This window comes from Chelonia mydas, chromosome 5 (assembly GCF_015237465.2).
Source record: "Chelonia mydas isolate rCheMyd1 chromosome 5, rCheMyd1.pri.v2, whole genome shotgun sequence".
In the NCBI taxonomy this organism is placed as follows: Eukaryota; Metazoa; Chordata; order Testudines; family Cheloniidae; genus Chelonia; species Chelonia mydas.
Window position 1 is genome coordinate 47,190,710 of NC_051245.2, and position 15,351 is coordinate 47,206,060.

General features: G+C 42.6%; 1 protein-coding gene across 11 annotated transcripts in view; it reads left to right on the forward strand.

The window, feature by feature from the left end:
- FAM169A (family with sequence similarity 169 member A) overlaps positions 1-15,351 on the forward strand; it is a 65,139-nt gene that overhangs the window by 19,151 nt on the left and 30,637 nt on the right. For 5 of the 11 annotated variants that reach the window (XM_043547611.1, XM_037903010.2, XM_043547613.1 and 2 more), the window contains exons 2-4: positions 5,107-5,244; positions 7,565-7,664; positions 8,694-8,779. In XM_043547611.1, coding sequence (XP_043403546.1) covers positions 5,110-5,244; positions 7,565-7,664; positions 8,694-8,779 — 321 coding nt within the window. In that variant the 5' untranslated portion in view covers positions 5,107-5,109. Of the gene's footprint in view, positions 1-5,085; positions 5,245-7,564; positions 7,665-8,693; positions 8,780-15,351 lie in introns of those variants that run through there. The other 6 variants (XM_043547618.1, XM_043547616.1, XM_043547620.1 and 3 more) reach the window with 2 other exon arrangements.

Here is a 15,351-nt window from a genome sequence, read left to right on the forward strand (position 1 = left end):
TTTTTTTTTTTTTTACAGTGATAAATAATTCACTTCTGTTCTCCTTGCTGTTTAGTGTGGTACACGTTAAAAAAACAGAAACAGCAGGGATCAGGACTCATTAACTAATCATCAGTTCTTGTTGAATAGAAGAAATTTTCTTTTAGAATGTTAAAGGAATTTTCTGCCTATTAATATGTTCCTAAAATATGAACTGATTATTTCTTGTCAATTTTTAGATGTAAACAAATATATTTCTGTGTTTTTGTTTTCACAATGGCTTAGCAATCAAAAAAATTCATTCAGTAAGCCAGCTGTTGCTACATGTTTTCTGCTTTGATTCTGCCTTTTTTTAATTCAAAAAATGCCAAGAATGATGGCCTAGAGTAGAGGCTTTTAGCAATAGCCTGTGGCTTGCATTTCTCATACTGTCATGTAACTTGAAGTGAACCTCTATCATTCCTTATTGTTCTCATACTAGTTCAGTTACTTGGGTGTTTATCGGATAGTTTGTTTCTGCCAATATAAGGAAAACCAAAATCTTAGTTGTTTAGGTGATTTTATTTCCCTTAAAGCAGAATTTATTGGCTTAAGATTCTCAGCTTCACCTCTTCTTTAGCAGCTGGAACTAGCTTTTGCCTGAAGTGAAATTTCTGCTTTTATCCTAGGGTCTTTATTTACCTTAAAGCAGCTAAGATCTCACTCTAAAGCGTCATCCAGTCAGTCTTTTCCAGTGACATGTGATCTCACAAATTTCCTCCTTAGTTCCTGCCCTGAATGTAGGCCTTACAAAAGTAGTAGACTGAAAGGAAGTCTGTATGTTAACAAGCAATTTCAACCTCATCCTTTATTACAATGAAGACTAGCTTTTGTCCTAGTCTCTTAATCTCCTGTGCAAACTAGTCCCTTGTACTCTGCTCCCTAATTCCACTAGGCAGGGAAGGGTGAAATTATAGTGGCATGGATGGGCCATCAGAGTGTGTGTGAATGTAATGTGGAAGGGGTTGGGAAGCCAGAAGAAGATAGGGGAATAGATGATGAGGTTCCCAGGACTGTGGGACAGGAGGATAATTCCAGCTCTTTAGCTTTTGTGCACACTTGAATAAAAGGTGGGTTTTAAAGTGTTTTAAAAACTCTAGCATAGACAGTGCAAAGTGTATTTTAGTGTGTGATCTGGCAGCGATGAGGAAAAATTCTTAGGGTTGAATAGTTTTTGCTTGCAGTTCCTGCTTTGGTCACTCTCGGGCACTGTGGCAGCTGTAGGCAGACAAGGTTGTCTCTTTTGCCTCTTTATTGCCCCTTTCTGTCTGCTTGCATATTTTACCTTTCACTCACTGCTATAGGGCATGAGGAGGGAAATTGCCATTTTCAGATGTCTCACTTGCCTGCTGCCATTACTTCAAAAATAGTGGCATCCATGAGTATCTTTCTGGAGTGAGGAGAGACCGATGTAGAGGTGAATGAGATCACTGAGTGCAGGGGGTGGATGGTGAATAATAGTATGGGGGATGGAGAGATAGTAATGGGGAGAGGGAGTAAACATGATGGGGAGATCTGGAAGTAGAGAAGGAACTGAGGGAGAAAAGGGAAGGTAAGAGAAAATACTGACACTAAAAATCAGTGAAGGGAAGAAGTGGGCTGAATCAGAAAAGGACAAATCCTTTGATAAGAGATTTGATTTGATAAGAGATGGAAAAACAGAAAAGCAATTGAAAAGCAGACATTTTAAAAAAGTGAAAAGACCAAGATACAAACAATAGTGAAGGGCAGGTAGATAAAATGGAAAGTAAAATGAGGGAGCCATATGTTAATTTCTTATAAATGTTCCTGGAAATCTAGCTTTGACAGCAATTTTAATCTGTGACTAAATCATGGCTGTGTTTTTAAAAAAGGAAAACAATTCTGCCCTTTGGCTGTGCAAGAGGTGACCCTATCCCTTTTCCTGGATCCTAGTGTCTATAGGTACTAGATATCACCCTTACCTACTTTTTGTAAAGCTTGATTTATAGATTACCTTTGAGTCTCCTGGTGAGGGAAAAGAAGGGGTCTTGTCATATCAAATACCTTTCCAAGTGAAAGCACAGAATGCATAAGAGAGACTAGAAATGAATGGGGAGAAATTTGAGACTTAAACCAGGAATTTTGTCAGCGAAAAGTTCTCAGACTTGATTGCTCATAACTGAAAGTCATATAAAGAAGCCATACAACTTGGTAGCTATGGGCAAGCTCAATTCAGCCTGTCATCCTTCCAAGAGAGATAAATTGGTTAGATGTGGTAGTTCACTGCTTGTGGAAGCTCTGGATGAAACCTTAAAAATGAGGTTCTCTCTGTCCTATGTGGTGCTCTTTTGGGGGTGTAACTTCTGGCCCGATGGTATCTTGAGGAGGAGGCATAAGTCGACACTGCTTTCACTGGGGGCAGTTGAATCAAAGATTCTCCCAAGTGTTGAGAAGCTGCTGCTGCCACGACTGCCAGCACAGTTGCCAATTTTCACACAGTAAACAAGCACCCCGACTTTCACAATAAGCCAAAAATCAAGCTCATCCCATTTCAAAACAAGGCCAAAACAAACCAATCCCTAAGAACCCCAACACTCTATGTGACTAGATCCCCCTAGCGTGCAGTCTGGGACTATGGTGGGCCTGCTGTGAACCCCTGACTCTCTCCCTCCCTAGCCCCTGCTTGCCAGGAGCAGATTTAAAAAAAAAAAAAAAAAAAAAAGCAACAAGCCAAACAAGCTACAAGCCAAAAACTAGCCAACAAGCAACTCACAAGCCAGGTAAGCCAAAAACAAGCCCAACTTCTGCTTTTTCCCCCCATGGGTTTGGCATGTCTGACTGCCAGCTGTACTTCAGCCGCCAGGTGATTTGTTTGTCGTTCCCCCCCCCCCCCCCCCCCCAGTTGCCTCTTAGGTCCGGTTTATGGTAACTGTAAGCTGGTGGGCTCCCTCACTACTAGTGCATCCCAGCTTCAGAATTTCCGATCCTTTTTTTAGGGATGGGTTAATTTCTTAAAATCAAAAGTCTTATGTAAATTAAACAGATAAACCGGATTCTATTTCCTGCAGGTCTCTCTCTAACTGAGCTGTTCTTTGACCTTTTAGCTTTCAGGTTACCTGATCCCTGGCCTCAAACTCATCATCTGGGAGGCAGATAACTAGACAACTCCCTTAAAGGACCAGCTGACTCTATGACACTACTATACAGTAATAGTATCAGTAGCAGCTAGGAGCTGTCTATTATTTGCTATTGCCATTTTCACAATTAAGAAAAAAAAATTCTTTGTATTTTGTGGTTATTTTGTAAATATCTGGATTGAAATTTTTATGGTCCCATTGAAAGGACCTTTTGCTGTGTTGCCAGTATCTTGTGTTGTAAAGGTTGTGTGAGTACCAGTAAAGGAAATCAATCCCATCACCTGGGATGCAGATAATTAGGCACAGGTGGGGCTAAACCCAACTCCCTTGTGTGGTGGGATGACTCTTTGACATTAAACATAGAGGTCTTGGCTAGCGCATGATTGCTAGGCTGGCAAGGATGCTTGTACTGAGGAGGAGGGAGGGAGGAGGGAATAGAGGGTGTTTGTGTGACATTGAGAATACGGTGCATGTGTTGGAGTGGAGAGCAGAGGGAATGGTGGGCACAGGCAACAGAGTAATTGAAGGAACATATTAAGTACCAAAGCAGATCAAACCACTGGTCTGTCCTATTGTGTGTGTATATTGTTAAAAGCCTGTTAGGTTTGTGTGGTAGTCAGGTTTCATTTTTATTAACTTAAACCTGGAAAACCTAATTATCTAGAGAGATGCCTGCTGAAGGATGCTGGATTTTATTAGTATTTGAGAATGGTGCGAATGTGAGACTAGTGGAAATAAATGCATAAAGCTATAATTCCTGTGATGCATGGACACTGAGATATAGGTGTCCTCTCTCTCACTCTTCAGGAGGAACCACGGTCTTTCATTTTTCTCTTCTTTTTTTTGAATTGTGGTAGTGCTCAAAGATCCTTACTAGATTAAAGTCTCTTTGTGAGAGGCACAGTACAAATACACAGGACGGACACAATTCTTGACCGAAGAACAGTATCAGACTACCTGACACATCAGATGTGGAAAAACCTGAAAGATAATCAGTATTTATTTAGGCAAACTCTGAGTTTGCCATGAGTTCTTGGGAAGAACCTTGGAGAGCCCTGGTGAGTGCTCTTGGGCTAGTGGAGGGAGTGTTAAAGAGTGAGAAGGAGCTTCGCTTCGCTTCTCTTCTCTTCTCATCACTGATATTTAAAAAATTCTTACTGTAGGTGCTGTTGCTGTCAGTTTGGTGAACCATCTGCTCTAAATGCAGGGCTTCCCATTGACAATTGGCAAGGAAGCATGCTGCTGCCTATAGTGCTGATTCACCATAGTTGGGGGACTAGCGGAAAAGTTCAGGCAATGGCAATTTCAGGAAGAGGACTTCAAAAGAAAACACACCTAGGACCCCTAGGAAGTGAAGTTGAGTGCACCAATGGTGCAGTCAGTGGAACAGCTGGGTGAAAACAGGCAAAGAAGCCCCCCCGATATCTGTGCATGTCCTTTAGTCCATGGATGGATGTCTACAGGGATCCTTTGGCCAATCCCCTTCTCCCTGCTTCCTCCGTGCATAGGTGGGATACATAGGCCATACTGTGGGAGGCTGAAGCAACGGACGGGTGTGTGGAGAAGATTCTGTTCTCACCAACATCCATGCAGCACCCCCTGTACAACTATTTTACTCTGGTTAGGTGAAGTGATGAAAGATTTGGCTCTATATGCATCCTTTGTACTTTATGCAACCACAACTCTGTAAACATTATATAGAAAAAGAAAGAAAGCATGTATTAAATAAACCAAATTGTGCTGGAACACAGATCACCTTATTCTGCCCAAATAACATTTGGAAATAATTGTTTGGGGTGGTTGTGACAAATTGACATGAGGCCGTGACTCATGCTCCTAACTGCCAATAAAATTGAACAGCTTCCCTGTAGAGAAGAAGAGGTGCTAGTTAATAAACTCATTCTAATTTTATGTTTAGTAGGACAAGATAACTTCAGGCATATACTGTGTGGTATCTCTCCAAAAATATATGTGTGTTCAATTTTTCAAGGGGATGGCATTCCCTGTGGATATGTTGGATAATTACAGTCATGAAGACTTGGAGAGTTCTGCAGAAGACTACATGTCTGATCTTCGATGTGGGGATCCGGAGAATCCAGAGTTCTTGTCTCTTGTCAGCAACATCAAAGTAAGAATCAAGAAATAAATCAGTGCAGATTTTCCTCTTTATTTGCAATTGAACTTAGAGTAAAAATGCAGATAAATCCAGTCTGTGTCTACTGTGTTAAAATAACTATTTAAATAAGTATTATATTTTCTATATGTTCCTATCCTTTTTAAACTGTATTTTTTATTGTACTTTGGAACACCAAAAAACACATTGTTTTGTACCAAGTGGGATCTGTGTCAGCCACTCAGATTGTTGGATGATGAATCTAAGTATATTGAACAATTCTCTTTCATTTTAAATCTCAACTGGTGAGTCAGACAAACTCTTTGCTAGAATTAGTCACAGAAACGCACATGCATAAGTTATGCTAGCAGTTACTGCATCTAATTGGTCATAGATGCCTCAGTTTTGCAAAGTGATCTGCCTGGGTGGACCTTTAATCCCATAGGCCGTCCCACTGACATCCAAAATGGTGTCTGTTGGATGATTTGTCCTAAAACTTTCCTTGTTGCCATCACAGCAGCTGTACTGGTGGAGGCACTAGTAGAGACCGGATGCTGGAATTTTATAATCTGACCCACCTTATCGCTTAGCCTGTCTCTGTGATGTAGTAGTCAAAATCAGGCCTGCCTATGCAGGCACTCCCACTTGCTAGTATCTGTGGTAACAATGGTGTGAAATTTTAACTAAAGAGTTGAGAGTTAGCGAGGCCAGTGGGACTCTAAGTGGGAGTAGGGGTCCTCACTTGCAGATCCCTTTCCAGGAACAGAGTTTTAGGCACTTTTCTCTAATTATGGTAAGTGCCATGTGCGTTTAAAAAAAAAAAAAAAATTCTGAGCCATAGCATACCATAAGCTTTAAACTGTTTTATAAGCAAGCAAATCTTTCTCATAGTCTGAACGCCTAGTCATTTGTTCACCACACAATCAGTGCTAATATATATATATTCTCAAATATCTTCATTAAATATTAGAAATACTTGAATTTAAATAACTTCAAAATCCTTTTGATGAAGATATTGTACTTTCTAAAACTAAGTGGTCCCAGTTTTCATATGTTGGTGCCTTAATGCCACATTTTGGTGCTCAATTGAGCATTTGGACGCTGAAGTGCCTATTTTAGCACCAAAACGTGGGACGTGTTCCCCTGTTTTAAAGGTGACCTGGCCTGCAAGGGAAGACAATTCGGGTCTGTGTATCAGGCATGTCAAGTCTTTTCTTTCCTGTTTCCTGGAAGTCTTTGTTAGAAGAGTCTACAAAATGTATTTGAGGCTTTCTTAGCCCTTAATTGAGGACAAGATGTTGAATCTTTATTAAAGACAGCTTGTCGTCCAGTTGTTCATACAGCTTTTGAGTCGAATAGATATGAACAGAACTAAAAATGGCTTCCCCTCTCAGTAGAGATTCACTTCCTTGGGGTCAGATCATAATGTTAGACTGAGCTTTGTTCAGTGCAAAGCCTAATGGTGGGGAGAAAAGAGGAACATAGGGGCTATATGCCAGCTTTGCATTCCGCTGTTCCCTGGCACAAGTTACAGCAGCCAGAGATCACCCCATCATGCTCCTGAACAGAGGCAGTGAACGGTGTTAACCAGTGGAATCCCCACCTGGTCACTTACAGTATGTCTGTGCTGCAAAATAAATAAAATAAATATATTTTTGTATATGGTGGGAGAGAGTCTCAGAGCCCAGGTTTACAGACTCAGGCTCACAGAGCTTATGCTATGGTGCTAAAAACAGCAGTGTAGATGTTGCCGCTCAGGCTCTGAAAACCATCCACCTCCCCCAGGTTTCAGAGCCTAATATCCAGCCTGAGCAGCAACATCTATACTGCCGTTTTTAGCGCCGTAGTGTGAGCCCAAGTCTATAGACCCAGGCTCTAAGACTCGCTGCTGCGGGTTGATTGAATTTTGCAATGTACATGTACCCTGAGGCCAAATTTAAGGCTGGCCTATTAAAATTGAGCAAATGGCCCAGTGTATCTGATGTCATAAACTTAATAGTTCCTCAGTCATAGATAGAATCATCCAGGAAAAATAGGAAAGACAAAATGTGAATTCCTTTGTTTGTTTTTGTTTTAACAGAGGAAAAACTTTTTAACCCTCCTCCCTCCGACATGCACACACCTTAGAGGTCATCTTTATAAAGAAGATCTGTATTATAAAGAGGCAAAACAGGGCCAAACTCCAGTGGTGGGGGTGTTTTTTTGTTTTTGCAGGTCACCTTTATGCACCCAAGTTTGGAAACTGGATTTGCTTGTCCTCTTTAGCATGCTCTATATATTTTACTAATGCTATATTAGCAAGAGTCCATTGAACCATTCTAAACTCTTGTTTCAGATTCCTATTAGCTTGTCAACTATAGGCTTCGTTCCTCTTTACGGTGGAGATCAGACACACAAAGTTCTTGCTTTATTTGCACCTGAGGACTCGCTCACAGGTTTCATTTTAAAATTCTAATCTAAATGTTGTAGCATTTTGTGGCAAATACATGTAACCAATCCTTTACTCATTCCATGCTACCTTGCAATAATGAATTACCTTTTTCAGCTTGAATGCAGTGTCCATTACCTCCACTTCCATATTATTGTTAATTTCTGTTGTAGATTCTTATCCACATCTCAATAAGTGTGAAATTACTGTACCAATCGGAGCAGAACGAGCTAGATTAATTTGGAAAATGTGTAACAAAATGAAAGACAGTGCCTTCCTGATTTAATGTGCATGATAATTAAATGCACCATGTACTTTCTCTTGAATTTTCTCCTCTCTGGCTTCTTTGATACCCAGCCATCCTCCCTAGTCCATCCAAAATGAGGCTACTAAATTTATCTTCCTCTTCTGTCAAGCAGGAATTGAGTCTCTCCACTGATCTGCCTACCTCTTCAGGCACCCTTTAGTCTACCACATCAAGTTCAGGCTCATTATATTTGCTTGCAAGACCCTACGTTGCTCAGCTGCAGCTGACATCTCTTATTGCATTTACCTTCCAGTCCTCCACTGTGCCACTGTCAATGCTGTGCTTGTCTCCTTCTCCCAACTCTGTCTCTGAATTTGCCCATGCCACCCCAAGTATAGAATGCCTCCCTCATGCTGATCACCATCCTGCCACCCTCTCCACATTCATCTCCCTTGTTGAGATTCAGTTTTTCTGTGATGCCCACAATTAAAACAAAATTTTTTAAAAATAACTCCTCTGGGTCCCGAGCATATCCTGTCTCTTCGCTTACTGTCCTTTTAAATGATCATCTCTTCAGAGCAGGGAGTGTCTCGTTTTGTGGCTGTACAGGACTGAGCACATTGTTTGCACTAAAGAAAATAACTGCATTAATGTGCTTCTTACTACAGCTTATTTAAGATGTCTCTATAACTTGGTAACTATAGTTGTAAAACTAATAACTTTAGTGAATATCTTAAATTTCAAAATGTCAAGACCACTAACTTTTTTTCCCATCTTTTAACTTTCAAGCCGTAGCCCTGTATCTTGCTGACCAATGGTGGGCCGTCAATGATATTGTGAGAACATCTATCCCTTCTAGAGAAGGACTTCAGCAGGTAAAGAGCTCCAGCATTTATATCTGAACAGTTTTTAATCTTTAAGGACAACTTTATATAGATTTAATGGGGATAGTTAATGATCTGATGTGTTGTACATTTTGATTTGATTTGGAAATGAACCTGATGGTGCAAATAAATAGGTAGACCATCTCGCGTAGTGGAAGCATCAGCAGAGATCGAGGAGCTGGGGCTCTTTTCACATATTAGTTTTCCATTTAGCTGACCTCTTCAAAACAACATTGCTCTTGTGCAGCACTCTCATGTGAAAGATACTTTGCCACTAATGGTTTAAGGGCTACCGTCTGAGACTCCTGCTGCCTGGGCCCCTGGCAATTAGGTACATCATGGGAGTTGTGCATTGTACTACTGGAGAAGCCTCTTCCTCTTTGCTGCCCCCATGTGCAGTAGAATCAATGCAGCGTTGTTGTTTAATTTATTTTTTATATTTAAACTGATTTTATGTGATGCAGCTCCCCACACCTCACAATCTCTTTCAGTGTGAAGCATAATTGCAATGTGTGTGGAGAAATGAGGGAAGCTTGGTTAGGGTGCCTGAGACTTTTGGCATGGGGGAAGAGGGGATGTGTCTCTTCTTTTGGGGCGGGATGGTCGTGACTCTGGATTTTCAGTGTAAAGGGGAGTTGAATTCCTTGTTTCCTGTCACAGAAAATCTTGATGATAACTAGTTCTGCCACACTGCACCACATCCCAAAATCTGCCAATGTTACACTCCAAGACCAGAGACAGTTTTAAAACTAGAGTTTCATTAAGCTTGGTATATAAAAAAACAAACGAACAAAAACTGCGTGCATACACCCTATTGCAGTCATTTTAGACTATACACAACTTAGCTCTGGTTGCAGCAGCAATCTCCTTTTATCCCTTGAGCAGCAGACCTTCAATCCTTAATGGGACAGGGAACAAGTAAATCTAACCCTGACATTCCCTTATGAAAGCTGTACTCACCCTTCTCTTCCCCGCCTCCCCCACATAAATGTATTGTCGTCCCAACATTTCTATTAACAAAATTTAAAATACAGTTCACCATTTGACTTATTAGAAGTCATGCACAAGATCATAACAGTTATTTTCAAGTGATTCTTTGAGTCATTCCTCTGTCACAAGTTCTGGTACTGATGGTGGAAGCTTCTGTATCTTTCTTCAGTTTATTTCACATTAAACAGAAAATGTTTGCAGCAATTTTAGTTCCACTATCCAACTGAATAGTCAGTTCTGAACACCTTAAATCCTGAAAGATGCGCATACCTTATGAAATAACAGTTCTTAAATGATCAATGGTATAACCATATAACTCCAAGTTTTTCTTTGAGTGATGGTCCCTATGTGTGTTCCTCATGTGGGATACACATGCATACTCTGTGCCTGAGTCTGGAATTTTTTGCAAGCCGTATCTGTTGGCCTGCATGTGTGCCATTTCTCTCCTCATGCTCCAAGCCAAGGGCATAAAATGTGGGGTGAGCCGATGCCTCTCTAGTTCCTTCTTACCACCTCATGTTCTGAGTCAGAATCTTCAGTATTCCTCAGCTCCTTTTTTCGTTACTGCGTCATTGCGGTAAGATATTGTATGTAGTTATTTTAGTAGTCTTTATACTATAGTCTGCATAGTGTAGTTGGATTGTATTTTTCCCCATTTTCTTCCCTTCGGGCGACTTTTTCCCCTCAAGAAGTCGGGGATTACACCCACAGCCCAGGGGTTCAAAAACTGTTTCCCGCCATCTTTTTCGGCGAGCGATGAACATCTACACTGCCTCACTGCTTGCAGTTCTGCCAAGTGCAGTGTCTGCCTCTCTCTTTGCCCCAGAACTTATGAGGGTCTGGAACTGAGACTCAGAAAAGATCTCATGGAGAAGGAGATCTGGGCCAGGAACCATGCTCTGTTCATCACTCTCATCAAGTGTTTGGTTTGAGCATGAGCTTACGGACAAAAAGCTAAGGGTGTTAAGCCTAAGGAGAAGGCTTCACATGAGCAAAGGGTACTCTCATAGACATAAGGACAAGCCATCGCCATCTACAACTGCCCCGAAGAGAGAGGATCCTTCCCCAACTCCATCAAAGTTGGGAGAGCCAGTGTGCACAGGCACTAAGAACTTAGGCCTCAGTAAATATTCTTGATAGGAGAAGGAGGCGTGCAAGTTTATGTATCTCAGGGGTAGGCAACCTATGGCACGCATGCCAAAGGCGGCACACAGGTTGATTTTCAGTGGCACTCACACTGCCCGGGTCCTGGCCACTGGTCCCGGGTGCTCTGCTGCTGGCCTGGGGTACTGGCCCCCCGCCAGCTGGGGTTCTGTCCACCAGCCCCGCTCAGCCCGCTGTTGGCCCTGCGTCCTGGCCACCAGTCCCAGGAGCTCTGCTGCTGGTCTGGGGTACTGGCTGCTGGCCCCCTGCCAGCCGGGGTTCCATCCACCGGCCCCGCTCAGCCCATTGCTGGCCCTGGGTCCCGGTCACCAGTCTGGGGAGTTCTGCTGCTGGCCTAGGGTCCTGGCTGCTGGCCTGGGGCTCTGCAGCTGGCCCCAGCCTGGGGTAATGAGGGATGCAGACAGGGGCAAGAGGGGGTGCAGCTCAGCACCCCCACCTTAAAAATTGTCCAGCGCCACTGTGCTGGGATATTTTTAAGTCCTGATTTGCTGCTTACATCACTATCACGCCATGTGGAACAGCGCACTGCATTTGACGTTGAGATTAGAGTGTACATGCAAGAACTGGAATCAGAATTTTCTGACAGATTTCAAGATTTCCAGCGATTTGGCCCAATGCTTTCTTTTCTCATTAAACCTGAAAAGTTCAACGAAAGCGACTTGGATTTGTTTGTATTTCAGTGGATGGGTGTCGAAGATTTCGAAATGCAGCTCATTCAATTAAAAAGCTCAGAATTGTGGCCATCAAAGTTTGGAGATCTGCGGAGTGCTCTTGAAGCTACCGAGAGAGATCATGGGGCCTCTATTCTGACCTGCTGGACATCCCTGCCAGTGAAATTTAACTGTTAGAAGAAAATTGCGTTTGCAATGCTTTCAGCATTTGGATCCACATACCTGTGTGAACAGGTATTTTCACACATGAAATCTATTCTCTGTCCCTCTCGGAGCCGGTTAACAACTAATTGCTCAGAATCCTGTGTGCAGCTTCAAGTATCCAAATACATGCCAAATATTGGAAAACTCAGAAAGGAAAAGCAAGGATCACACTGAACTGTTAAAAAGAACAAGGAGTACTTGTGGCACCTTAGAGACAAACAAATTTATCCTTAGTCTCTAAGGTGCCACAAGTACTCCTCGTTCTTTTTGCTGATACAGACTAACACAACTGTCACTAAACTGATAAGATCTGCATTTTAATTTAATTTTAAATGAAGCTTCTTAAACATTTTAAAAACCTTATTTACTTTACATACAATAGTTTTGTTATATATTATCGACTTATAGAAAGAGACTTTCTAAAAACGTTAAAATATATTACTGGCATGCGGAACCTTAAATTTGAGTGAATAAATGAAGACTCGGCATACCACATCTGAAAGGTTGCCGACCCCTGATATCTCATGCTGAAGGCTTGGGATAAACAGCTACCGGTGCTCTCATCCACTTCTAAAGCCGATATGATATCGGTAGCGATGTGGCCCTGGTGGGAGCTGACCACCCTGGTGACCAGGGAAGCTTGAGTTCTGAAGGCTCTGCCAATGGACTTTCCTCATACCCCAGGGCGATCAGAAACCTACATCTCTCCAGAGACATCTTTGCTCTTCCCTATCCACATTTTTCCTTCCTATCAGGACTGTCTCTATTCTGGGACATTCATATACTAAGGAAGAGACTACCCCAATGAGGCAGAGTGTTCTCCCATCTCACCTTTCAGCCTTGAGGTGCACCCATTGGTACTGTCAGTTATGACAGATACAAGGAATCAGTCTTTATCTTCAGATGAGTCTGAGGCCGCACAGGAGTCTCTGCAGCACTGGGCAGAGGTGGCACAAGATAGGAGTTCCAGAAGATTGGGGTTCTGGCCTCCCACCAGATCTGATTGGTCAAGAGAATGGTGGTACCCTCTGCCGTTGGGTTCTCTTTTGCCAATTGATCCATCCTGCTGGCTATATTGGGGAGCATCGGAGCCCTACCCTAGACACCCAGGATCAGCATAGGAGTCCTATTTGCCATCGCTCAGACGCCCAGAACTGGTCCTATTGGAATGTTCGGAAGGGGAAGGTGAGCCAGATCCACAGAGTCCAATGGTACTGGGAGCAATCTCATCATCTTCACTGATTGAAGCAGTTACTCCATCTCCACCAGACCACTTGAAACAGTATCAAGAGCTCATGCAGAGCTATAGATTCAGCTTGAGGAAGTCCAGGAGCCTCAGCATAGTTTACAAGACATTCTGCAGCTTTCTGGTCCCAGTTGAGTGGCCCTCCCCAAAAAGGCCATCATGGACTGGCAGAGATGATTTGGCACACTCCTGTTTCTTGTGCCCCTACTACTCAGAGGGCCGAGAAGTGTTACTTTGTTCTGTCCAAGGGGGGAGAGATGTGTTTTTTTCCCTTCACCCACAGCCTAACTCTTTAGTGGTGCGGGAGGCTGCAGAGCAGTCCAAGCAACAGCACCCAAAGGCTACTCCCTCTAAGGGACACAAGCCACTCAACCTTCTAGGGAGAAAGGTCTTCTCTTCCATTTCTCTCTGGTTCAGGATCTCAAGTTATTAGGCCATCTTAGTCAAATATGATTTTACTACAGATTTCTGAAGGAGATTCTCAAATCTTGTCCACCATTGGTGAAGTTCGCACCTCAGTGGAATATCAGTTATGTTCCGTCATCTCTCACTAACCTGCCCCTTCTTGGAGCCTCGGGCCATATGCTCTATGGCCCATCTGTCCTTGAAGGTGGCCTTTCTAATAACCATAACGTCAGCCAGAAGAGTCGGTGAGCTGAGCGTGTTCGTGGTGGACCTACCATATAGTGCTTTCTATAAAGAAAAGCTCTCTCATGTAGGTGGATTAACTTCACTAACAGGGGAGTTCTCTCCAATCGAATTAGAGCGTCTTCATTAAAGTTCTACAGTGAAGCAGCTGTGCCGATGCAGCATTTTAAGTGTGGACTTGCCCTTAGTCCTTGATATCACCGTCTCTCTCTTTTGACACTGGTGCCTCTAGTAAGGATTTTATCTGCTGAGTATCCACTGGTATTTCAGATTTAATCTGCTATAAATTACCCAGCAATTTGTCTTTTCAAAATGATGATATAGTTTGATAGGTTACTTCCAAGATATTTATCTGGCAAAATGATCCTTTTGGTAATGTGATTAGTATTTCCTTTATGTCCAAATCTTCAGGCCACTGAGCAGCAGCATCTGGCTCAAATATTGCTATTAAACTTTTAGTATCTGGGCTTGCATGTTACATTATCTGGGCTTCATACGTTACATTAGTGATTACATCCCTTCTCCCCATTTTAGCCATGTACAGATTGTCTGAACTGTTTCTGATGAAGTTCACAAGAGCTTCCACTTTTGCCATGCCAACATGAGACAATTCCCATGTCATATGTTAATGAGGCTGGTGCCTCATTAACTGCAGGGGAACTGCAGCACTGGCATTTGATTGTCTCCTTAATAACATTGTAGCCCCTGATCAAGTTCTCTAATTTGTGTGGACTGACCAGCACAGGAACAGTCAAGATGTCATCATCTTTGCTTAATTGGAAGTGGAGTTCATCCTTTGTAAGGGATTTGAGTTCCATTGGTAGCTTTAAAATCAAGCCTATCTTCTATTTCCAATAACTCTTCAAGCTTGAGGTGTGTCTCTGGGAGACTGTCTTCTACCCACTGACTTGAGATCATGCACACCTGTGTTCCAGTGTACTTTATTGAGGAAACATCAAACCAAACATCTCTTTCCAACTAAATTATCTAACACCCAAGCAGCAAACCAGAGTAGCTAACAAAGGTAGGCCACGTGCTCCTGATAAATCCCATGTTGTGTCAGCTTTGTCTCTGCTTTCTTGTGATTTTCCTGCATGACATCCTGACTGGTAGTGTTCTTTACTTCTACATCTGTAACAGCGGTCACAGGTACTGCCTGTGCCAGATTGCCTGCAGCTAGCACATTCTCTTCTCTGGGATTGCTTGTCTGCTCATACTGTTCATTGTATGCAGGGTTGTTGTAGCTGGGTCGGCCCCAGGATATTTATTAGAGAGACGATGTGAGTGAGGTAATATCTTTTATTGGACCAACTTCTGTGTGATAGAGAATCAAGCTTTCGAGCTGTGTGAGCGGAAAGTTTGTCTCTCTCAGCAACAGCAGTTGGGTCTAAGAAAAGATTCTCTCACTCCCCTGCCCCAATGACATTAGCAGTTATTTTGTCCCACTCCTGGGCAGGTTGCTTTAATATGTTAATTTTGGCTTTCACACCTTTGATTTAATCAATATTAGCCTAAAGTTCCTTTTTCTGATTTGTAAATGGGTCATGTTTGGAGACTCCTTGTACCCGAGGAGGAAGTGCTACTTTACTCTGTGACTGGTGGTCTGTGTAGGGTGATTGCACAGAATTACATGCTATTGC